Source organism: Ailuropoda melanoleuca, chromosome 8 (assembly GCF_002007445.2).
Source record: "Ailuropoda melanoleuca isolate Jingjing chromosome 8, ASM200744v2, whole genome shotgun sequence".
Lineage (NCBI taxonomy): Eukaryota > Metazoa > Chordata > Mammalia > Carnivora > Ursidae > Ailuropoda > Ailuropoda melanoleuca.
This window is the reverse complement of record NC_048225.1, coordinates 66,680,941-66,706,386: the sequence shown is the minus strand read 5'-3', so window position 1 is coordinate 66,706,386 and position 25,446 is coordinate 66,680,941. Positions and strand designations below refer to the sequence as shown.

Here is a 25,446-nt window from a genome sequence, read left to right as displayed (position 1 = left end):
AGCCCAGCAGGGTCTTCTTTCAGGTCTTTGAGTAACAGCAAGTGCTCAGCAAATGGCTGCGTGTTGTCTGTCACGGGAGTCGGCAGATGAAGGTGAAAACGGCCCAAACCCAGAGTGGGCGATTTTTTTTTAATATAATTTTATAGGTAAATTTTTGTGTGATTTTTATTTTTATTTATTTATTTTTAAAGATTTTTATTTTTAAGTAATCTCTGCACCCAACATGGGGCTCGAACTTAAAACTCTGAGATCAAGAGTCAGCCAGGCACCCCAAAACGCAGGATGTAAAAAACAAAAACAAAAACAACCCAAATATCTAACTTATCCAGGGACTTATCCAAGTCAAGGGATTCCAGACCTTGATGACTGGGAAGCTTCTGGGGAACTGGAGAGATTGGACAAGTGGGAAAGGCTGTTCTTAGAAGATCCCCATGGAGAAAAATCCCACTATGTCTTAAAAAAGTATTTTTTTTTTTCAGAAAGTTAGTACATCCAATCCAAAAGCCTACAGTTTAAGTGCATTTCCCCAAGCTTAGCACAGACCAAGCACCACAGGTCACCCTGCCTGTGTCCTTCTCCCGCAGGCTGAAGGGTTCTGGGCCCTTTGTCTTTCCTTAGCACTCTTAGCGTACTTTCTCTGCACACAGGAAACCTTCTCTTCGTCCCTTTTTAAGTTATGGGACTGCTGGGCAGTGTGAACTGTAGCTTCAGAGAAAAGCTCATGAGGGACACTGCTTGGGGTCTTTGGCTGAGCTAAAAGGCAATGATATGAAATGAAAGAGGTGAGCATTCACAAGTTTTACTGTGATTTTAATGGACCTTATTCATAATAGGACACAGCTGTAAAAAGTAGATACTCATTGACGGGATGTCAAAGGTGGGCCATTTTCCTCACCTTCTGAGGCTCTGTTCGTTCATCCTACTGAGGAAATTTCCCCATGCTGCATGCAGGCTAATTGTTTAGAAATAATTAACGTGTTTTTATTTCAGTTGTAGAAAACATAATTTATTAATTGGCTGCTACTTTGTGTGTTCCGTTTTAAGAGGCACGATAAATAAAGAAATTATCATAAGAAGGTACTGAAAAAATGCCAAGATTGACTAAATTCTGAAAAAGAGCAAGATGATTCTAAATTAAGGATAAGAAAATTTATTGCATGGCAGGGTTTAATGACAAATGGGAGGAAGCTGTTTTTATGGGCGTTTAGCTGCAGCCTTCAAATTTTAATTTTGTAGACAGAAAAAGCATTATCAGTGCTTTTGTAATCCCAGTCCCAATTTACATAGACGGAGTAGACCCACACCTCTCTTCACTTTTTAGAATTCCTAGGGTCTGGAAATGAATTGGTGGTAAAATTTGCAAGGAAAGCAAGCAGAAGATATGCTGACGTCTGCAAATGAAGCAGGCCCATATCCTCATTACCGAGAAGTACAGTCAGCTTGGAGAACCAGCACACCCTCTCCCCAGCAATTAATACTCAGCACAATTGGTAAACATCCTAATCTTTAATTGAAGCTCCCCGAAACAGCCTGTGAGCAGATGAGTATGTGAAACAAGCCATTTGCCGGGTATTCATTGGACCCAATAACATCTCATTTGTCGAGGGGAAGGGAGGAAGGCTGCCACCGCAGACAGGCAAAAGCCGCTCTCAGAAAGCCCTGCTTCGGCCTGTAATGGGAGAACCACGCTAATTTCCTGGCCTGTTTTCCAAATTTTTGATTCTGCTACCTCGTGCAATAGTTCTGACTATTCTACTTTGCTGGCTGTTACTGGCCAAAAGCCCACCCTCACTGTTCCCACTGGCTTCCCATCGCTTCCCTCCTCGTGATGGAAATACAGAGGCTGCCTGGCCTACCCCGCCCCTCGCCCCGGATCACTAGCCTCCCAGCCCGCATCCTGAGGAACACTGAACCACGCAGGCCATTCTCTGATTTGCTGTACTCTGTAGACCTCTGGGTCATTTCATGGGGTGCATCCCCATTCTGAAATGCTCCCTCTACCTAATGCACTGAAAAGTCCTGCACAGCCATTACACCTCAGGTCCACGCCTCCTGTGCGGTGAAGTCTTGCCTGACGGACCAGGGAGATGTTCTTTCTCCTCTGCTCCCACTGCACTTGGAACCGGCTCACATTAAGACAGCTGCCACACTGAAAGGAGCCGTGTGTCTGCGGTCCATCTCCACGCTAGAACGTAAGCCACCTTCAGGAAGGTCTGATTCCCACAGTTGGGATACTGTAAGCCACTCACTAAATACTCGAGGAAGAAAGAAAGAAGAGGAAAAGGAGAGAAGAAAACACTCAAGCAGGCTTGATAAAAGACTGGAGACAAATGGTAATTGTAGATGAGTAAGAAGCCCAAAAAAGGAGACTTGAGTCTACTCAAGTTCTAAGCAACAGTCAGAAGCCTGATTTCCGGAAGGTTTATGCTCAGCCTAGGAACAGAACAGACTTGCTCCAAATCACAACCCTTGCTGCGAAGTGTGAGTCCCGGCTCACTGGACACCCCACAGTAGCTACTGGGCTAGTCTCCTCTTACAAGACCAACCTACCCACACCCTCCCACGTGGGCAGTGGAAGCATTAACAAATGTTCGTCCAGCCTCTTGGACAGACATTATAAATAAAATGTGCTGAGTTATCTAGTGGCAAAAACCTATCTTAAAAAAATACTTTTTCTGGTTTATTTCTGTAGTTCAATTATCCAAAGGGCCTGAGACTCTGGATAAAGACAACATTTCAAGAACTTCAAAATGAAGAATCAGCAAATTAAGTGCTCTTTCCAGAAAAATCATCGAAGGGGGAACTTCTAGATCAATTTATCCCTTTACCTTTATCTTTTCCCTTTGCCTCCACACCCGGGGCCAGCGCCCACACATCAGAAGGGCACTGCCCCAGACTTAGGAGACTGGATTACCTGTCCTGACTCTCCAGTGTCACTCCTCCTCTCTGTAAAATGACAGTATCGACACACCAGAGGCCTAAGGTTTCTTCCAGTTATTTGAATTTAACTGCCGCCTTCCGATCCACCTCTTGGGCTCTGTCATATTTGTTTAGGGGTGTAAGTAAAAAGCATGCACTCTCGTTTCCACCTTTTAGGCTCTGAAGGTAGGAAGAGCCCACTCTGACCATCTTTTCAGCAGGATTTGGGGAGACAGTGCAGAGACATGCACACGTTCAACCTGCCATATTTACCTGGAGCCCAATGGCTACTTTTCGGAGCAGCAGGGGGGGTGTGGGGGGCATAGGTCAGTGGAACCACACTGGGTGGGGCACCGTCCCCAATCCACGGAGCTGCATTGTCTATGCTTGCCAACGACACCAAGTTCCCAGTTTGAAGCCTCCAAGGAGGCAGGGTCACTGCAGGTGGCTGTCTCTGCCTAGGAAATTGCGACCCCAAATAGTTATCATGAGAGTCACTGCTTATTGCTTCCTCCCATCTTTCAGCAGTGAGGTGTTCATGGACGGGCGTGTGACAGAGCTACAGGATTCCAAAGTTCTAGGAAGTTAAGCACGTCATATCTTAGGGGCTTAGAACAGGCACTGGAGACCAAAGGCATCAGCCTTCAAGGTCACTATTGAGCCCAGCAAACAGATGAGGGGGGAAATCTGTTTTGCAAGTAAAATAAATAAAAGCTATTTTTGGGTGGCAGCATGTGCTCTCAATTTCTACACAGAGTAGGATAATTAAAGGGACTAGAATACTCCATCTCCTGACTTGTGGGCCATCCGTCCTGTAGTCGCTGCAGGGCCAGCTACGGTTTTAGGCAGACCCTCTGCCGCCACTCTCCCTGCAGAGTGAGCAGGTGTGTACCCACCTTGGAGCCCTGATGCTGTTGGGACCATTAGGAGGCCTGTTTTCAGGCTGAGGGCCCAGGAAGTGTGGGTGCACTCTGCTGCACTAGAACGAGAAGGGAATGAGCGGCAAGGGAAGCCTTATCCAGTCTCTGTCCCCCAGTGTTGCATGATTCCTGTTTCATTGTGAGCAGAAGATTCCAAGTGTGGTCTCACTCAGAAAGGGACAAGACCTCCTCGGTGGCAAATCCTAAAAGGGGCATCATCTCCATTTGGGAGAGAACTGGAGGAGAGAGAGGGTCCAGGATGACCTCTACTTTGTCCAGGGTTGGGGGAGGGAGGAACAGTCTGGCACGTGAGTCTGCCCAGTGCCACTCATGTGGGCTCTGCTGCCTTCTTACTCAGCCTAAGAGCCCCCTAGTGCACCTTCCCCCACACAGATGCCTCCCCCCATGGCTGTAGCTGCAGCCCCCGCACACCCCCCGCATACCCTCAGTGTGAGCAATGTCGCCCACCACAGGTGGGAGGGAGCAGCACCATGCGAGCGGAGGTGAAGGGCAGTGATTTACCCCCAAAGTCTGGACAAAGGTCACCTTACCTCTCACGAGGGACAGCCCAGGCTAGGGAGAGGGGCTATGCCAAGAACAATACAACACCCAACACAGTGACCACAGAAACCACACAGAAAGTGCTAGAAACAAAAAAGGGGAAGGAAGCAGAGAACGCTAAAAGTTAGAGCAGGAAGACGTAAAAAGCTACCAAGAAGATTATATGAGAAGTTCAGGGACCCTGCCCAGCAAATGATGGGACCTAAGGAGGCTATAATTCCTGGAACTCCACATACAGACTATGTCCTCAGAACATTCGCTAACAATGACGGCAACCATTAAGCATCCACCATCTCCCAGCCGATGCTTATACCACCTAACTGAACCTTCAAAGCAGCTTTGCCAGATGGATCAGTCTCATTTTACAAAAGAGCAAACAAAGTCAAAGACAGGGAAATTTACCACTGTCCAACGGTCAGTAAAGAACACCCGAGATGATCAGACTTCAGAGCATGTGCTCTCTCCGCTGTGTGAGCTGCCACGTAACCCACCACCCAGATACGATCTCTCTGGCTAGTGTCACCGATGTTACAAGCACAGGCTTGAGGGCTAGAACCCAACTCCTCCTCTAATTCTGCACACTCTATAATATTCTACTGCCCAAAGTAAGATATTGGTTCAACAAATGGGGCTGGGAAAATAGGATATCCATATGCAAAAAATGAAGCCTGTACAAAAATTACCTCAAAATGGACCAAAGACCTAAATGCAAAACCTAAAACTACAAAACATCTAATAGAAAACATCAGAGAAAAATCTTTATTCTCTTAGATTAGGCAAAGATTTCTTAGATATGGCTTCAAAAGACTGATCCATAAAAAGTGGACTATGTCAAAATTTAAAACTTCTGCTCTTCAAAAGACTCTGTTAAGAGAATGAAAAGATAAGCCACAGACAGAAAGAGTAATTTAAGAAGCACACATCTGATAAAAACAAAAACAAAAACTTGTGTAAAGAATAAGGAACTCTGGGGTGCCTGGGTGACCCAGTGGGTTAAGCGTCTGACTCCTGATTTCAGCTTAGGTCATGATCTCAGGGTTGTGAGATCGAGCCCAGTGTTGGCTCCACACTCAGCAGGGAATCTGCTTGAGACTCTCTCTCTGTCCCTTCCACTGCTCACTCATGTTCTCTCTCTAAAATAAATGAATCTTTAAAAAAAATAATAAAAAAGAACTCTAGACTTTAGAAAGATGGTGCATTAAGAGCACCCGAAAGTCACCCGTCCACAGATACACCTAGAGAACACCCACAGCAGCGTTGAGTACATAACTGAGAAAATGACCCGGAGACTGGCAGGACAGCCTCTCCACCGTTCAATGTAGAGAAAAGGCCAGGAAAAGAATAAGAAGGGCGGAGACACGGTTGGGAGCAAAACAGAACCAGGAGACTGTTCACGAGAGGGAGGGACCCGTGGTCACAGAGAGGGAAGAGGCGCAGTCCCTCACACAAGCCACCCCAGGCACAGGGCACCTGCATGGGGAAGATGAATCCCCATAACATTTGGCTTTGAAACCCGGGGGGGCCTACCATCCAGAGTTCTCAGAATCAGTGGGGCTTACCACCTGGAACTCTAAAAATCACTGGGCGTAGCTCTGGGAGAGCTGGGAGGACAACAGAGAACTGAGTCCCTGCCCTTAAAGAGAGAGCACAAACAGCCCAGCCAAGATACAGCACAGAAGCAGCAGTTTGGAAAATGCCTGGGGTATACAGGAAGGAGACTGGAGGTTTATTTACTAATCTCAGAGCTCATGCTGCAGGGGGCAGGGATCTTTGGGAGACTTCTCCAACAACAGAAGAGCTGGTGCCATTTCCCTCCCCTGCCCCCCAGCCTAGATACACGGACACCTGCAGAAACCAGTGCAGCACCAACACTCTGCACTAGCTTGCCAACAGCACACCCTGGCCCTGCGTGCTTCTGCACATCCACCTCTCCAACCCAGAAGGGCTCAGCCGCAGTTATCCCGGGCTGCTGGAGGTCCCCTCACAGCACACGCAACACACTGGAGACACCCCTGAGATGCCAGGTTCTGCAGAGAAAAGATACAAAACAACCATAAAACAAGTAACGAAATGACAATAAGTGCTTACCTGTCAGTAATTACTGTGAATGTAAATGGACTCAATGCTCCAATCAAAGACATGTGGTAACAGAATGGATAAAAAAAAGCAAGACCCATCTATATGTTGCCTACAAGAGATTCATTTCATACCTCAAGACACATACAGATTCAAAGTGAAGGAATGCATTTAGCACACAATTGGAAGTGAAAAGAAAGCCAGGATAGCAATACTTCTATCAGACAAAACAGACTTTAAAACAAAGACTATAACAAGAGACAAAGAAGGACACTATATAAACAGAAAGGGACTAACCCAACAAAAAGAGATAACAATTGTAAATATTTATGCACCCAACATGGGAGCTCCCCAATACATAAAGCAGTTAATAACAAACGTGAAGGAAATAATGGTTAGTAATACAATAATGGGGGGGTACTGTAACACCCCATTTACATCAACAGATAAACCATCCAAACAGAAAATCAACAAGGAAACAGTGGCTTTGAATGACACATCAGACCACATGGATTTAACAGATATATTCCGAATATTCTATCCTAAAGCAGCAGAAAACACATTCTTTTCAAGTGCACATGGAACATTCTCCAGAACAGATCACATGTTAGGCCACAAAACAAGTCTCCACAAATTCAAAAAGGCTGAAGTCATTCCATGCATCTTCCCTAACCACAACGCTATGAAGTTAGAAATCAACCACAAGGAACAATCTGGAGAGAGAACAAATACATGGAAGTTAAATAACATGCTGTTAAACAATGAATGGGTCAACTAAGAAATCAAAGAGAAAATAAAAAAATACATGGAGACAAATGAAAACGAAACCCAAGGTCAAATCTCTTTGGGGTGCGGCAAAAGCTGTTGCGGGAGGGAAGTTTATAGCAATACAGGTCTACCTTAAGAAGCAAGAACAAGCTTAAATAGACAACCTAACCTTGTACCCCCGCCATCTGTTCCCTGAGCCAGAGCTTCTTGAAGACCACAAGCTAGAAGACAAGCATTTTTGTGCAAGAACTGGAACGGCTGTGGGAGAGAACGCCTGTCACCACAAACGGTGGAGCCACCCTCTTCTTGCCCTGGGATGGGCTTCTGAGCACATCAGGGCCCCTGAAACAGCCTGCGAGCACAGCTGCCTGCTCTCTGGGGAGAAGGCAGGGCTGGGATGCGGCAGCAGCATGTTCCAAGGAGACACAATAGCTACATTGTCTATTTCCCGGACCAACTTTATAGATCGTGGTACCAAGCCCAGGAGCCTCTCCCATTTCATGGTGACACTGCAGATGGGATTGTGTGGTCAGGAAGTCCATAAACTCCTTTCCTCGCCAGAGCGTTCAGGACAAGCCGGCACTGAGCTCGTTCCAGGGAAACCCTTCCTTCTGTTGTTGGGGAAGCAAGGCAGAGATAACACACACTAATACTGGGCTTGGACCCCTTAAAATCTGTCTCCGTCTGTCCATCTCTATCTCTCTCTCTCTCACGCACACACTGACACACACCGATCTTCACTCCCCTGCCAAATCTGCCTGTAGATAATGTGATCCCGTTACAATGAGAGCATTAGACACAGGGTGCACACTCTGCTGAGGCTGTTAAAACCTGTAATATGAAACAACACAGCTGGCTGAGCTCATCGGCCTGCCACGAGGCATTTCTGCTTACAATTAATTTACAAAATGGAAGAAGGCAGCAGAAAAAAAACCTTGGTTTACTAAAATGACTTTTAAGTAATTGCTCACATTTTTAATAGACTCAAGTTACCATCAACTTCATCTTGGGCAGAGAACTCACATTTCCTGTGACTACAGCTTTAATTCTAACACTGCCTTGATTCCTTCTTCAGAAAAACACCGTTTCTTCCTTGGCTGCCTGGTACCAGAGTTTAACGGAATAGCCCTGTCGAGGTTCAGTGGATGCAGGAACCGAGCACAGCACCCCTGGAAGGCGCTCCCCGTGTAGGATGCTGGGCCACTTCCAGGCTCCATAATGCACACAGGTGTGGGAGGGCCTCAGAAGGGACCAAGAAGAGGAAATTCCATGCTACACAAGAGGGTCTTCAAACACGGGCTGAAATAATTACGAAGGATGATAACTAACAGGACTTCATTTCTACGGAAGAGAAGAGGAAGTGGACTTAACACTGTAGGATATTAGGGCTTCCCCCTCCCCCACCCCCCGCCCCCAGAGCCACTGAACTGTTTTCAGAAGGGATACGTTTTCAGAATGACTCTGTTCCAGTCTCTCTCCGCAGAAGGCCCTGGGATAAAGGATCAAGATCCCTTCTCGGGGATTTCAGAAAGGCTGCTACGGGGTAAAAGGTGCACACATGCTTGCAAGCCCTCAGGAGAATCAGACGGTTTATCCTCACGTCTTCCTTTCCCTCCAAAGCCTTGACTTCACACCTACGTGTGTGAGAAGCAAGCTGCAGACGTCCAATCAAGATGCTGCAAAGTCAGCCTTTGAAGTTTCCCCCCTTTACCCCAAACCCCACAGCAACAGTGAGTAAAAGAAAAAAGCTTTATTAATTCAAAAACAGGAAAAGATGTCTCCCTGGATCAAAAATAGAACAGAAATGCAAAGCAAGGGGTGCCTGGGTGGCTCAGTCATTAAGCGTCTGCCTTCGGCTCAGGGCGTGATCCCAGCGTTCTGGGATTGGGCCCCACATCAGGCTTCTCCACTGGAAGCCTGCCTCTTCTTCTCCCACTCCCCCTGCCTGTGTTCCCTCTCTCGCTGGCTGTCTCTCTCTCTCTCTCTCTGTCAAATAAATAAATAAAATCTTAAAAAAAACAAAAAAGAGTGTGAAGTTTATCCTGCAGATTAAAGCCAATGGCAAATGTTTTCCAAAATTCTGAGCAAAGCAATGACATGGAAACCCTGGTAGTTCAGCAAACTTACTGTCGGACAGTGTGCAGGATGGACGACTGAGAGGACATGGAGGGCCAGGGGACCAATTCGGGGCTATTTCAATAATCCAGGAGTGAGGTGAGGCAACGGCGTTGTTAGTAAACTAACAGACACCGTGTTTTAGAAGAAGGACCAAAGGTAACAGGCCTTAGGAAAGAGAAAGTGACATGGCCAGGAAATACAGCTTTTCTTGCAACAAGCAGGCAGGATCCGAGGAAGCACGCTATATACCACCCACAAACTTACGGAAACAACCCATTCCCATTGGTCCATCATTCTGCTTCTGTGGCCTAGGATTCTGACCTGGGCGCACCACAGGAGAAGCCAAATCGTTCCAAAAGCTCCCTGAGAAGGTTAAGTTCTATTCTTTCTAGTAATTAAGCTGCTGCTGATTAGAAATGATGCCTAGCTCCACACATGCAAATGACAGCCTCTCTGAAAGGCCTCCGGCCTCCCTGAAACAGGACAGCACGTGAGTCCAGCCACGTGCGGATGTGGGCGCCGTAATAAATACCCCCTGACACGGACACCTGTTGAGATGAATTTCTCAGGGTCCCAGAAAAGCAGAAACATCATCTTGAAAACTCTACGCCCAGGAACTGCGGTAAATTTAATTTTGACGAAGTAGCTGGGGATTCACGATCTCTGGAGGATGTGCTAAGCAGGATTCACTTGTGTCTTAGTTTTTCAAAGCAAATCAGCAATACAGAGATTTCAGGAGGGACGTTTACATCACTAAACAGAACAAAGTTCTCAGAGAAACAGAAACTGGAAAATATAACTGGTGAGCTAACTGAAATCACATTTATATTCTCATCTCAATACACACCCCATTCACTTCTCCTAGGAAACATGTCAGAGAAACGTGAGGTTAACAGAGCTGGAAGGGGCTTGAAGAGCATCCGATTTAATTCCATTGTGTTATATACCGTGTTTGTCTTTCTCTGTCTGACTTATTTCAATCAGCATAATGCCCCCAAGGTCCATCCATGTTCTTGCAAATGGCCAGATTCCCTTGTTCCCAATGGCTGAATCATCTTCCAGTGTATATATACCACATTTTCTTGAACCATTCATCTACGGATGGACACTTAAGTTGTTTCCATGTCTTGGTTATTGTAAATAATGCTGCAATGAACATGAGAGTACGTATATCTTTTCGAGTTAGTGTTTTCATTTTCTTTAGATAAATACCCAGGAGCGAAATTGCTGGATCATTTGGTTGTTCTATTTTTAATTTTTTGAGGACCCTCTAAACTGTTTTCCACAGTGACTGTGCCAGTTTGCATCCCCATCCCACCCATAACACATAAGCGTTCCCTTTTCTCCACAACCTCACCAACACTTGTTTATTTCTTATCTTTCTGCTTCTGGCCATTCTGAGAGGTGTGAAGAGATACAGGTGGCCAACAGGTACATGAAAGGATGCTCAACGGAGTGACCACTGGGGAAATGCAGATCAAAACCACAATGAGATATGCATCCCTTGTATGACAGATGATGAAATAAATCAGAGAGGCTGAATGACTTGCCTAAGACCGCTCAGTCTGTCAGGCACAGAATGGACTAGAATCCAGTGGAAGAATCATCAAGTACTTTTCCACATTACCATTTGGCCCACCTCTAACGCAACATTTGTGACAGTTAATGTTATGTGTCGATTTGACTGAGCCAGAGGGGGCCCGGGTATTTGGTTAGATACTATTCTGGGTATGTGTGTGAGGCTGCTTTTGGATAAGATTCACATCTGAATCAGCAGATTGCCCTCCCCAGTGTGGGTGGGTCTCACCCAATCACTTGAAGGCCTGAAGGGCACAAAGTCTGATCCTACCACAAGGGAGAGGGAACTCCTCCTGTCAACTGACTTTGAGCTGGGACATTGTTCTTTTCCTCCTGCCTTTGGACTCAAGTGGAAGCCTGGCTCTTCTTGGGTCAGACTGGATTTCACCAGCGGTCCCCCACTTACCAACTGCAGGTCTTAGGACTTCTCAGCCTCTACAATCACGAGTCAAATCCTTATAATAAATATCCCCCTACTACTCCTTTACACACACACACACACACACACACACACACACACACACACCCCGTTGTGCTCTTTCTCTAGAGAACCCTAATACAATATTAAATTTTCAGCTCAAAAGAGGAAAGAAAATGGTCTCAATGAACATGGTGGACACTGTCAATCAGCTATGCAAAAGCCATTCACAGCCTTCCTCTTCCTTGTCTTCCTCCAGTTTAAAGGCTGAAAACCTAAAATGTAGTTTCCTCCCCTCTTTTACAGCTAACGGGTCATACGACAGAGCTCTGAACAATCACATGTAGATAGAAATCCCTACGAGCTCTGCCCTTTGTTCTTGCCTTTTATCACCCTTCTTCTTCGCGTCTAGAGCTAGGACGCACTAACAGAGGGTTGAGGGCGCCAGTTATCCTGGGACCATTTTAGTTGGGTTATCTGTTATTTGAGGCTCAGCCTTTCCCTAATAGATAATTCTAGCCTGATTTCAACTATATCAAAAAACCCAAAAGTGAACATGACCCCAATTTTAATAAAATACAAGCACCTATCCAAGAAATCTTTTGTGGTTCTACAATACAGATGGTGTGTAAGAGGCACTAAATCCAAGACCTCCCCTTCAAGGAGGCTGGCAGGAAAACAGCTGCTTCTTGCCTTTGCGACGACGGTCTAGGGAGAAATCCCAGGGGATCCCCTATAATTCTGGCACTTGTGGCTGTCGCAAAAGGTTAACGCTCAAGTGGACTGAATCTTGGGCAGATATCAGCGGTGGAGCCGACTTTTCCCATTTAGCGCCTCTTTCTTTTTCATTAAAAACTAATCGTGTTCATGGACTCCTGCCTTGTTAGAATGAGCACAAGGTGCCTGAGCTCCTGCAGTGAAAACGGCAGCCTCCCTCCACCAGAGCCAGTGCCAGAGACCGCAGGCGGCTCTAGGGTGGAGAGGAAGGAGCACGAGATTCAGTCAAAAGATCTAAGTGTGAGCCTTAGTTCTGCCACATTTTCTTCACCTTCTCCCACAAGCACACCTCTGGACTTTTCTGAGTTGCAGTTCCAAATTCACAATTATTGAGTTAAATGACATAGTGATTACAAAAGAATTCCCACGAATGCTAAACACTCTGCAAAAGTAAGATTGACTCAGATGCCTCGACTGTGTGCAAGGCCAAAGTCAACAGGTTCAACGTGAGGAAAGCACATGAATAATAGGAGAAAAGTTCATTCATTCTCCTTTTTTTCTGAACCTAAGTTCATTCATTGTCTTCATGGCATTGACTTGGGCTCTTCTTCCTTTCTCAGAGACTTCAAGTTGCTAGAGATAAGTGATCTCTCTCTGCTATAAGTGTTACAACAAAAAGCCTTACAAAACAAATTGTAAGGAATTAAAAAACTAGGAATGATGTGGTACATTTGCTGAGTGGTAGCTTAACAGCCATCATGCAACCTAAGCCCCCTGCTGAAGTCTCCAGCAGCGCTCCGGCCTTCAATGTCCCTTTTCTTACACGTTTAACGCCTATATTGCCTCTAGAATCACTGCTCCGTGGATCCCTACCTGAGATTAAATCTCTCACTGCCTCATGGGTGATAAAAGTTCACAGAGTTATAACACATAGGCCTCATGCTGCATTGTTTCTATCCAATTGAGTCTCCCACACTGCACTGAGAGGCATTTCCTTGTGGATTAATGAAAGAAAAGCAGAGTCCTCTCAGAGGTCACAGGCATCGTGCCTGGGAGATGCTCCAAGCTGCTTCCACCCCACATACCTTGTCTTGGGTTTGGCATCGGAAACAGTCACATTCGAAACAGTACTGGTCCCTCAGCTGTTTCCGGCGCTCCTCACTGGTCATCAGCATATCCAGGTAGCAGATGGTGAGCTGGGGGGTGGGGGGCACAGAGGAGAGGGTTACGTGGCTGCGGTGCTTATCGTCTTTAACACATGCTTACTATCATTGCTGAGTATTTAAGCAAAACACGTTTCTGTGACACACCAAAAAGCGCAAAAAAGAAAGATACTACTTACAGTCTCTCCACGCAAATAATCACATGTAAAATGTTAATGCATTACCTTCTGGTTTTTGTTGTGTGGTGGGCCGTATATTATATATTTATTTTAAAGTCTTGAACTCCTGACCTCTATACACTTTTACGCCTCGCCTTTTATTCACCAGACAAGAGAACGTTAAGAGTTGGCATGTGTGGGGTAAGACTAGGGTTGGGTAGTAAAAGCCATAACCGCTCGCAAAGAGGCCAGACAGATTCCGGCCCCCAAAGGGGCGGCAGATGACGCACCCAAGTGCTCTTAAATCCTAATCAGTCCTGCAGCCTCATGGAATTTGAGGTCAACCAAATTTGGTGGTTTTGAAGTTAGGAGACTATTTTACTTGTGACTAGGTCGATTTAAAGGAAAAAAAAAAAGGAATAATTTCCAAGTAGGGAGAACGAATGTCAGAATGTGATCCTAGATGGAAGCTCTGAAGCTGGTTTCCTTGGGCCCTTTCAAACAGTAATTATGTTGTCTCGGATGGTGAAAGGTGAGGGTTCCCTGTCGCCATCAAGTTCCACTTGGAGTCACAGGTCTTTAGGTAACATTGTGATGTTCCCACATCCCCCACTCGACCAGACCTACGTGCACTGAAAGGCCAATTCAACATATACAGGACGGCGCTTCTGATCCCTCCCAGTCTGTTCCAGCCCCGCTGAAGCCATCCCAGTCTCAGAGGACACCAATGTATCTTCCATGTCCTTCAAGCAGAAGGACATCCTTGACTTCTCCCTCCCTTTCACACTCTCACCCAATCCACCAGGAAATTCTGTGTGTTCAACCTTAAAAATATATCCAGAATCACCCACTTTCTACCAATGTGACCGTCCTGGTCTGAGTCGCCTTCCTCTCTTGCCCACAAAACAAGCAAGTCTCACAGCCTGTCTTCCTGCTTCCCTCTATCCCCCTGCGCTCCACCCTCTAGCCGGTGATTCTCAGTGATTCTCTTCAAACCTAAGACAGATTGTAAGACAGATCAGCTCTTCCCTGTGCTCAAAATGCTCTAACGGCCCCCCTTTTGCTTACGGACCAAGTCCTGACAAGGGATCCCACAGCACAACTCAGTGCGTGGTTCCAGGGCCTGTGTCACCAGTCCCTGGTAATGTCAGGAAACAAATGCAAAGGAACGTGTAGAAACTTCTACAGGAATCTGGTAAGAAACTTTACGTGACTCTAATAATAAAACATTGGGCTTTTAGCTCCTATGTTTTTAAAATTTCATTTTTCCAGTAATTTATTTTCATGAAATTTTACAAAAAATACTAGTAGCAATGGATAAGGACTAATAATAACAATAATAATGATAATAACAACAACAACCAGCCCAGTTCCCTCTCTAAGCACCACCTCCCCACCAGCCTTCACTCCTTCTGTCCCCACGCACCCCACACCCCCACACCTGACGACCACATTGGCTGTTTCCCTTTTGCTGCCCCCAGTATCCACAACAGGACCCCCTCACCTGTGCTAGGTTTCAGTCAGTCTCGCTTCCTCACTGAGGTCCAACCTGAACCCCCTGCTTAAAATAAACAAACTGACCCCCACGCTGACTGGGGCCCCTTGTCCCCTCACACTTTTCTACTTTTCTCTTCTCGGTGACAGATGTCCGCTTGTCACATACTGTGCTCAATACTTCCGTATTTGCTTTTACATGTAGAAAGTAACCCGGGGTTGTCTGGGGGCCTGGAAGTAGATGCACTGCAGGAGAGGAAGAGGCGGGACCACCCACAGCAGGAGGTGCCAAAAGCTCCCTAAAGCAAAAATTCCCAGGTGTTTTTTCTTAGACTTCAAAGAAAGCATCCCATGTCTATAAAGCGCGATCTGGAAAGCATGGCAGGGCAGAGAAGGCCAACCTCTTTGACAGAAAACATAACTTTGGGCGGGCCTCAGTGGAAAAGGGGCCTGGTCAGCCAGCCAGAGCTGTCCCACCCCCCATGGCCATCCCGGTCTGGCTGGGTGGCTCTCTCTAGACCCTTCCCACGCTAGGCAACTACATCGCGCTGCTCTGAAACACAGAAGTTAGGAGTACGTGGCCTCAACAAGTGTAAACAACGGTGTTAGTGAACATCTACTATGTGCCAGGCACTCACGGAGCGAGGCTGCACGAGACAGTGAAAATCAGCAAAGGCCTGGGATTTGCACCCACATCCCTTGATTCAAGCCAGATACTCTTTTTACAATACGGCTGCTTCTCATCCTTCTGGGGGCTGAATGGACACTGGCTTCTTGAGGGGCTGAGCCGACATCAACCCTAAAATGCGTAAGCTCGCATGACGCAGTGTTCAATGACAACTGGGCTCCTTCTGATTTAAGTCTCTAAGTCCCTTTTTTGCTTTGTGATCTGAAGCCAGGGCTGCCTGGGAGATGCCTGATACCAGGCACGTTCCTCTTGCTTATAGACAACACTACGTTCCAAATTCCAAATAACCAATTTCAAAGCACGCTTTTGAAACCACCCATTAGTAAGTCTGGGGCAGCGTATGCATTCATCTGGTCTCACCAGGCTCCAGGGCCCTGTGCTCCTTAAATGATGTGATGGTACAATGAACTGAACTCCATGCTCCCTCTTGGGTTGGCTTTGGGACTCTCCTTCCTAATCCAGCCCAATGGCTCTTAGTCATCAGGCCCCACCATCAGATCAGATCAGCTGGCAGTAGTTACTGGGGAGCACGATGTGCCTGGTGTGAAGCCAACAAATCCAGGGCCAGAGAAGGAAGTTTGGCTACCCCAAGACTTAATTACAAGGGCCAAAACTCATGAGTGATCACGCCAGGCAGTGAATGGGCAACAGACTAGTTATTCCATTTAACCCCACTAAATAGACCCTGACGGCCTCCGTCACTCCCTGTAACTGCCTGTGACTGCTCCCTGACTGGGCTACAGCTACCTAACGGGCCTCCCTACGGCCTGCGGTCTAGCTCTCGTCTTTGAAACTGCTCCCAGAGATCTTCCTAAAACCCCAGTCTGATCACATCATTTCCCTACATGAAGCTTTTTGGTGGCTTCTCGCATCCAAGTTCACAAAATACACTGGGTCAAAACTGAAGGTCTCAGTGGCAACATGTTTTTATTCATATTTGGTGGGGGGGAAGCACCATAGGTTACTAACGGGCAATGACAGTGAAATCATTTTATCGGCCAAAGATAAAAAACCTTTCGTGAAGACTCACTGGTTCACCACTTTTAATAAAGAATCTGCTCACTACACGTAGGGCTCACGTAGCAGGAACGTACATGTGAAACTGCCACTGATCAGCGGATGCTTTAATGGCACAGAACAAACTCGCATTAAAATATTAATGCCACTGACCATTGCTTTGCCATTTTAGAGCACCTTTTATGGGAAATGCAGTAACTCACAACATTAGAGCAATATCATAAAAGATATTTGCTGGATGTTGGATATATTGCTTATTTGAAAATTTCAAGGCAAAGGAACCCCTTTTCCATGAAGCCCATCTTTTCATTATGTACAACAGAGTGGGTATGGAGGCCAAATTAAAATTAGACTTGGTTTTCATTTCTGGAATCACTCTGTCACAATTATAAATTTTTCTGCAGATACTGGCTCTGAACTGAAAACAAGACTGCAAATCTCACTTCTTTTTAAGATCACACCTGAGTGTTAGTCTTTCTCTTCTCGTTGTCACACCCTTGTACTTGGTCATTAGCAAACCCTGCTATTTCTAGCTTCTAAACCTTGTATTCTTCAGATCACCCACCGTGAGCCGCCACCTGAACGCCTCCTGACTTCAGGATGCCATTGTCACCTCTTGCTTGCGTTACTGCATCAGCCTGACCCTCGCTGGCCCAACCTTGCTTACACATGGAAAATCCGATCACACAGTTCCTCTTGTTCAGTGAGGCCCCACTGCGTGTCCCCAAGCCCTTCACGAATACCTACTAAGTGTCCTATAGACCAGACACTGTTAGGAGTTCCTTACTAAGGCCCCCATGGGTTCCTACAATCAAGTCTGCATATCCCCTCATCGGCTGGTCACATTCTAAGTCTTCAGTCTACTGATAAGAACGCTTCCTTGAACTCACCATTCTGTCCCTTGTCTCTGTGTCTTTGTCTAGAACGCTTTCCTCTGTCTCAGCCAACCTGAATTCTGTGGCTCCTTCAGGAGTCTAAATCACTTCTCTGGAAGGCTTTCTTACCCGCTCCCCCACTCCTGCCCCCACCACTTGGGTGCCCCTGATCTGACCGTCTATAAAGCCCTGTGTACTTTATACTATTGTACCTTCCATATTCTGTTACTGTTTTCTGCCCTATGTCAGTTTCCTCATTTATACCTTGAGCTCCTGAGGGCAAGGCTGGGTCTTACCCATCTTTGTATTCCCAGTGCCCACCCCAGGGCATGACACCCAATAAGTAGGCAATGAATTTGTCAAATGACTTAGCACATAAGTAAAGAGGGCTGAGAGAAGAAACAGACTGTTTTAATGCCACAACAACTTAAATTAAAGCTAATGATGGATATGGACATGCTCAGTTTATGCAAATCACATGTCTTCCGGTTGTCTGGCTCCAGAGGCTGCTGGCAGCCAGGGCCGTTATTCCTAACAGCTACAACCTCTTCTGACCAGGAATTCCCACGAGGGTGGCCCACGGGGGCCGTGCCTCAAACCTTACTATAAACCTCTCTATACTAGATGAGGAGACAAAAACCCCAAAGCAAAACCAAACCAAACCAACAGAGCCAACAACTCAGCATCGCAGTGGAAATCCTACAGTAGCAGTGTTAGAGACGGAGCTGGTTTGAAGGGAAGGGTCTGAAAGTGGTCCAAGGGGTGGCTTCATGTGCAGAGAAACAAAGGGTAGGAAACGTCCATGGTGACTCCTACTGTGAAATCCACACAAATTCCCAGCTCTCCTGAGCTGAGGCCCGAAATGTTCTCACCTCAAACTGGCAACAGCTGGCTTTCGTGTTACTTTCTTTCTGAGGCCCGTGGGACACACCTGAGAATTAGTGGTAGTTTTAAAAACGGCTCTAACATTCTATTTCACCTCTGGCTCTGCCTGTAACAAGCCTTCTTCACTCACTCAACAGACACAGAGTAAGGGCCTTCTCTATACGAAGCACTCTGCAGTCTTCCCTCGGGGAGCCTATATTCCGGGACTCACATCCCAGGGAGCACATGCTAGAACTGGGGGCTCCCCGATGAGCAATAAAGTCAAGATGCAAAGTTGATCCTATGAAACTGCCAAAAACTTCTAAATTTACTTCTTTGCTCAGTTGAACTACAGCAAATATTTGCACAAGAAAAAGGAACTACCTCTCTTCATCAACCTCAAAATGTCATTTCCCCTGGTTCTCCCTCTGCCCCACCTCTGCCCCAAGGGGTCAGTTTGAAATGTGCAGGGGGAATAGCAGGTGTTTGGGGTGGGGGAGGGGCGCCGCAGGCATTAACTGAGCAGAGATTCAGGATGCAAGCGTCCTACACAACGAACAGCTGATCATACAGGATGCCAACAGTTAGTTCCCTCGGTGACAAGCGCTCCTGGTCTTTGTGGAAGCTCACTTGAATGGAAGTCAAGTCGACAATGAGCCATGAGTGCCTCCTGGGTGCAAGGCCAAGTACTGGGTACTAAAGGAGAATCGGAAGTAAGACAATGGCCTAAGTCCTCATGACGCTTAATGGCCAAACAGACAAGGCCCAGAAGAGCCAGAGGAGATCTCTAAATGAAAGATATTTCCTTTAACCTGGGAAATTGGGAAGAGGTTTACAGAAGAGATGATGTGTGAAAGGACCTGGAAAGGTGTGTGACAATAACACAGGAAAATGGGGGAAGGGGACAACTGTGCAGACAAAATGTCACTCACCGAGACATGCACGATGGGGTGGGGAAATTTTTATTTTCTGGGAAAAAAAAAATCAAGCTCATAGCCACAGAGAACAGATCGGTCATTGCCAGAGGTGGGAGTGGGGTGCAAAATGGGTGAAGCGGGTCAAAAGGTACAAAGTTCCGATGATAAAGTTAGCCAATCCTGGGGATGTAAGGTAGAGCATGGCAACTACAGTTAACAATACCGCAAAGCATACTGAAAGTCACTAAGAGAGTAAATCTTCAAAGTTCTTATCACAAGAGAAAAAATTTATGTAACTAGGTTCGGTGCCGGATGTTAAGTGGACCTACTGTGGTGATCGTTTGACAAGTGGACCTACTGTGGTGATCGTTTGACAACAGGCACAAACACTGAACCACTGTGTGACACGCCAGAAACATACAGAATGTCGTATGTCGATCACACCTCAACTAAACAAAATTATCTTCCGAACAAGACGGTATGAAAGGACTTAGAGGGAGAGCCTCCCCTTGTCGGGAAGCTGCCGTGTTAAGTATCACGTGGGAACAGATCTGAGTCTGCAGGGCCCGATGCCGAGCCCAGTTATTTCGTGTCCAGCAAGAGGAAGGATCTGCTCGTTGGTCCAGCGATGGAAGGAAGAGGATGTGAAGAAAAGTGAAATCGGCACCAAAAAACAAGACTTTTTTTCAACTACGTGAAAACCAACCAAGGAAAATAATGGGTAGCCAAGCCCAGAACACAAGGCATAGGAAAATCTCTTTGTTGTTCCTGAAAATTCTGTTTCTGATTTTGTTTGCCTCTCCAGTTATTGATTTTTTAAATTTCGTAAATCATCCTCCTACCAGAAGCAGCAACACCGTCTTTGAGGAGGCAGTTGGCCCTCAGCTCCTGCACTAATGCTGCTGCAAACAGACGGGGCCCCCCTTTCTTACTTGCCTTGAAATCACTTGAGGGCCTAGAACAGAAAACGTAATTCTCCATCTCGTTGACAGATACCCCAGTGTACTGAGCACAGGGGTCCTAAAAACGGGAAATCGAGTAAGTGGCTGTATAAGAGACAGCTTATTCAGTTGAAAATCAGATCGGAGGGAGTCTGATCGAAGCCAAATCCCTGTCTACATAAAATACAGTGCCCCCGAGTTTAGGTTTTATTGGCTGAGTGCCACATAAATGCAATAAAAGCTTATGATACTCTGCTTTCCTTGCAATAAATATCCACTTTAGCAAATTGGTAGGTGGAAGGAAACTAGGTTCTAAAGAGTGTAAATACCTATAACCCCAGGCTCGGGGTCGTTTCGTGTGCAAACCCTGGGGTTCGGCAGCCCCGGGGACAGCTCATCCATCTGCCTGGTGAGACCTGGCACTTCGGAGAGGGTTCTTCTTCCCGAGAGGCGGGTGTGGGAGGCTACAACCCTGAAGGGTCAAGGCTAAGTCACTGCTGGCCTCTCTGCCCTTCGCATCTTTGCTAACCAATCACACAGAGACGTCGGGAGTTCTCCAAAGACCCCATGACCACGTGAACAAGTAAATCTTGTTTGCTTTCTTGCCACGAAGGTACACATGAGTCACCTGCAAAATGGGGGGTCTTGGGGTAAGTAAGCCCTTGGGATCCCCATTCACAATCCGGGCCGTGCTCCTGCCCACGGACACTCCGTCACATGCTCACACCCCTCTCTTGCACACATACAAGAGGGGCTGCTGACCCCCAGAGAAACGGCGGTCTACAGAAGCAGTCCATCCGTAATCCTAGACAAGGACTGAAGGGCAAATCGGTCGCTGGGCGGACGCATTACGGCTCTTCTCCGTGGTGGAAGGATCGGGACATGCTGTCCCTCAGGCACAGCTGAGAGGCTCTCTGATCCAAAAGGAGGCCTGGTGGGGGGACAAGCAGGTGGCTTACCTCCTCTCCGGCCTCAATGTCCCGGACTGCTCGCAGTAAGAGGTGGGGCCCATTGAACACAATGGAACAATTGGGGTCACAGCTGTGATTGAGCAAAGACATACTGGAGGGAAGAGAAAAAGAGGGTAGCGTCACTCATCAGACAGAATCCAGACAGAGTCAAACATCTACAGTTAATGACAGGTAAGGTGAACAGGGCACCAGGGACTGAGGGCTCTAGGGGAAGTCCCAGAAAGGTCACTAGCCCACGTCACATAAAGCGAAATGCTCTCCAAGACGGAGGCTACTTAGGGAAGTGAGTTAACAAACACCTTTTCTGAGTGCTTCCTGGGGGTGAGTGTGGGGGACAGCTCTCTCCTTAGATGGCAGCCAGGGCCCCACTGGCCTTTCTCACATAGCTCTGGTCTGTGTGGCCCCTTTTGCAGGCCCTCCCTCCTTAAGGATAACGAGAGTCCTCCGTCTTACGCAGAAAGCCGACGGCACCTTGCTGATGAGACCCTGGAGCGTGTGGGGCCCCAGCCCAGTGGTTTCAACACCATGGAGGTGACTTTTCACCATCTGGGAAAGGGCATGAGTTTAAGCGGCAGCATACTGGATAATACTCGGAAGAACTGTGAGTGAACACTCACTGTGCAGAAAGCACTTTCTGAGCCCTTACACAGGTTTTCCGAGTTCAAGCATCATAAGACTCTCCTGAGATTCTCTGAGAGACGAAGGAACGACCACGGGGAAAGAAACGACTTGCCCCCGGACGCGCAACTAGAAGGTGAGACCGCATCGGAAGGAGGTGGCATGAACCCCGAGCCTACGCTCTGATCCATCTTCCTCGGGGCCCAGACCCACAGACCCGTGATTTACAACACTTGTGAGAGTAAGAAAAACAGCTGAATTCTCAGGCTCACAACTAATGATGAGTGGGACCATATTTGTATTTGCACCTTCCCCGCATGAAAACAAAACGGACCGAGGAGTAACTGCAGCGTTTGGGGAGGGACAGCCTGGCAGCTCAGGGGAAGAGGGTCACCTCAGCGGCAGTGGCACAGAACACTTCAGGCGGCCAAACCCTGAAAGTCTGGGGCAATGGGATTTGGAGTCTGTGAGCCGACAGACGAAATAACCCCAACAGGGACAGCACAGCGAGTCTGGTGAAACGCTCCCGTGCTTCTGCCCAGGAGGCTGGGGAATAAGATCAGGGCGGGGGTGAGGGAACAACCAATTTTTTTTAGATTATTTATTTGAGAGAGAGAGAAGAGAGACCACGAAAGAGGGAGAGGGAGANAGGAATAAGATCAGGGCGGGGGTGAGAGAACAACCAATTTTTTTTAGATTATTTATTTGAGAGAGAGAGAAGAGAGACCACGAAAGAGGGAGAGGGAGAAGCAGACTCCCCACTGAGCAGGGACTCGATCCCACAGGACTCGATCCCAGGACCCTGAGATCATGACCTGAGCCGACGTCCGACTCTCACCGACTGAGCCACCCAAGTGCCCCAAGGTAATAACCATGTTGTATTAGCACCTACGATCCCCAACTTCTTACCCCAAGGTCCCCGAGAGCAAGAATTTAGGTGTGAGTCTGCCTCTTTGCTCAGACCACAGCACAGACTACAGGCTTAGAAAATTCTTTTCTTTAAACTTAACATCTTCCGTTTTGTTATAATTTATCATCAGGTTTCGAGTATTGCTCTTGGAGCAGCTGCTGCGCTTGCCCTTCTGACACCTTCCACAAGGTCAGGGAGCGGGGTGAGTTACAGCTGTTTCTTCCATACCTTGGATACAGGCCAACACCAACTTCCTGCATCTCCGCGTTACAGATGGTGAAGGCATTGCAGATCACCTGTGAAAACAGGGGGGAGACAATCAGGATTACCAGAGTCGCCTAAGAAACTTCGCAGGCAAGAGCACAGAAACGTTCAACATCAACTGTAGGAGTTTTAATACTTTTAGTAGTTGCTCTGGGGAGATCCCAGCCATAAAAGGGATGCTCTCTCATTTGCAAAGAAGGTATCTGGGACGCACTTTCCTTAAGCACATCAGGTTAAGTGCAGGAAGAGCAACACCGTGTACAAAATCTCAGGCTTAAACCAGCACAGGGCCTGTGCATTTCAATCCAATCCTCCCCTCCAAAGTTACTCAGTCCAGGACAGATTCAAGTTTCAGAATACAAATAATCTATTTATTGAGAACTAGACTCCTACCACGCTGGATTTTTCCCCCCTCGAACTGCCTGCGGTTTCCAAATGCCACTGTATACCTGTGAGGAACAGCAGCCTGTCTTTGATTCCCACAAAGATGGAAGGACACGCTGAGAGAGTCTCTGATCTGAGTTGATGGACCACAACGAGTAAAGGAAGTCATTCGGTCCAGCCACAGCACTTACTAGGGACATGGAAGGGCCTCGCTGACTACATAGCACAGTCCTAGCCCCTATGGGCAGTGAGCCAAAAGGCATAAAAGATGCAACCACTGTGCTCAAGGGACCTCAAAATCTATGGAAGGCCACCCAGAATCACAAAAAGACTTCAAATCAGAAAATCTAGGTCCTGGACACACATCGCTGTCTCAGGCAGGTGCTGGGATGAGCACTGAAGGAATAAAGCAAAGTTCCTGCCTTCATGAAGCTTAAACTCTAGTGGGGGGGACACATTCGTGTCAGGAGAAAGAGCAGGTGCAAAGGCCCTGGGGTACAGAGATTCTTAGGCGGAGAGCAACAGCAAAAAGCTAGTGTGGGCAAAGCAGGGTAAGGGAGAAGAGGAAGGGTGAAATATGAGATCAGAGTGGTAGTTAGATCATACAGGTGCTTACAGCCGTGTCTAAACTGTATTCTAAATGAGACAGAAAGCCACCGAGCTGCTTCTGAGCCAAGGCGTGAATGGATCGGATTTCTGTTTGGAAAGGATCACTCTGGCTGTCGCGTAGAGAATGGGCTACAGAGAGGCAAGTTGGTTAGGAGAGGGAATAAGAAGCCCAGGTGAGGTTGGAGGCCTGGATGTTGGTGGCAAAAGTGGGGAGAAGTGAGTGGTGCTGCCAATACTTACTGATGGACTGTCGAGGGAAATGGAGGGCGTCAAGGATCGGGTTTGAGCTTGGGCCTGAATGGGCTCCATAATGTTGCCATTCATTAACAGAAGCAAGACTGGAAAGGAGCAGGTTTGGCTGCAGGGAGCTGGGAGCAAGGCCAGGGGCTCTGTTTCAGCTGTGTTACATTTCAAATGGCCTATTAGACATCCCAGCCAAGACCAAATATGAGTGCCTGGAGTGCAGGGCAGCAGCCGGGCTGGAGATAGACACTTAGGACAAAACAGAACAAAGCCCATTAAGAAGAAAGCAGATGAGGCCACCACAGACTTGACATGAACCAGGGACCACAAACGGATACTGACTTACTTACAGTTTCCGTAAAGGAAAAACAAACAACAAGCGACAACGAATGTCTCTAAATCAGGCTTACATGAAAGAACGTAAAGTACGAAAAAGCGTTCAGTCCTTTGAGACTCCTCCACTGCTCTGAAGAGCTCTTCTATGAAATCTAGTGCAACCCATCATGGTTTGGCATTTCCTCTAGAAGTCTGATAAAACTGCAGTTTCGAATCAGGAAATAAGTCGGTGTACACACACACACACACACACACACACACACACACACAGATTTTAAACACACACCAGTTAAATTGCTCTGGGGGCATGTGTTTCGTATTAAGTCGCAACAGCATACTGCCTATACATATCTATGTACAAAAGCGATGGTGGAAATGCGGGACAAAGGATCCTGTGTTTTCTTTTAGAAACTTCACACATTTTTAAATGGGTATGAATCTGGGGGGCGGGGAATAGAAACTTCAACACATATTTTTAAAGTGTAATCAGGACTTTACCAACATTAATCTACCAATGACACTGGATCAAACCGATCTAACCTGTTAATTTTTGAATCAAACCAAAATGTAAACTTTTTTTTCGCCACTGGGAAGCAAATTAAAGGCTCTTCCAGAATAGGTTTATTCTGACACAATTTTTTAAAAGAAAGAAAAAAGAGCTAACAAGGGGAAGTGTCAACTTGGCTGTGTCTTCCTCCAGGAAACTCTCCCCGATCCCTGGGACCTAGTGGACTTACTGGTCTCCTTAGCATTTATCACCTGGCTCATTATTTACCCATTTGCATGACACCAAACACAACCCCTGGGTCAAATACTCAAAGGGCAGTGATGGTGGTTCCTTACGTGAAAGACACTAATACAGGTTTTCAGGGAGATGGATGGTCATGTGGGTGGGGTCCTCAGTGTCCCCAGGGGGTCA

General features: G+C 47.0%; 1 protein-coding gene across 3 annotated transcripts in view; it reads right to left on the bottom strand.

Moving 5' to 3' along the window:
- The window catches only part of SMYD3 (SET and MYND domain containing 3), a 699,034-nt gene that overhangs the window by 125,306 nt on the left and 548,282 nt on the right, over positions 1-25,446 (bottom strand). For all 3 annotated transcript variants that reach the window (XM_034666622.1, XM_034666623.1, XM_034666624.1), the window contains 3 exons: positions 22,920-22,987; positions 21,152-21,254; positions 13,161-13,271 (listed from right to left, as the gene is read on the bottom strand). In XM_034666622.1, coding sequence (XP_034522513.1) covers positions 13,161-13,271; positions 21,152-21,254; positions 22,920-22,987 — 282 coding nt within the window. The remainder of the gene's footprint in view (positions 1-13,160; positions 13,272-21,151; positions 21,255-22,919; positions 22,988-25,446) is intronic.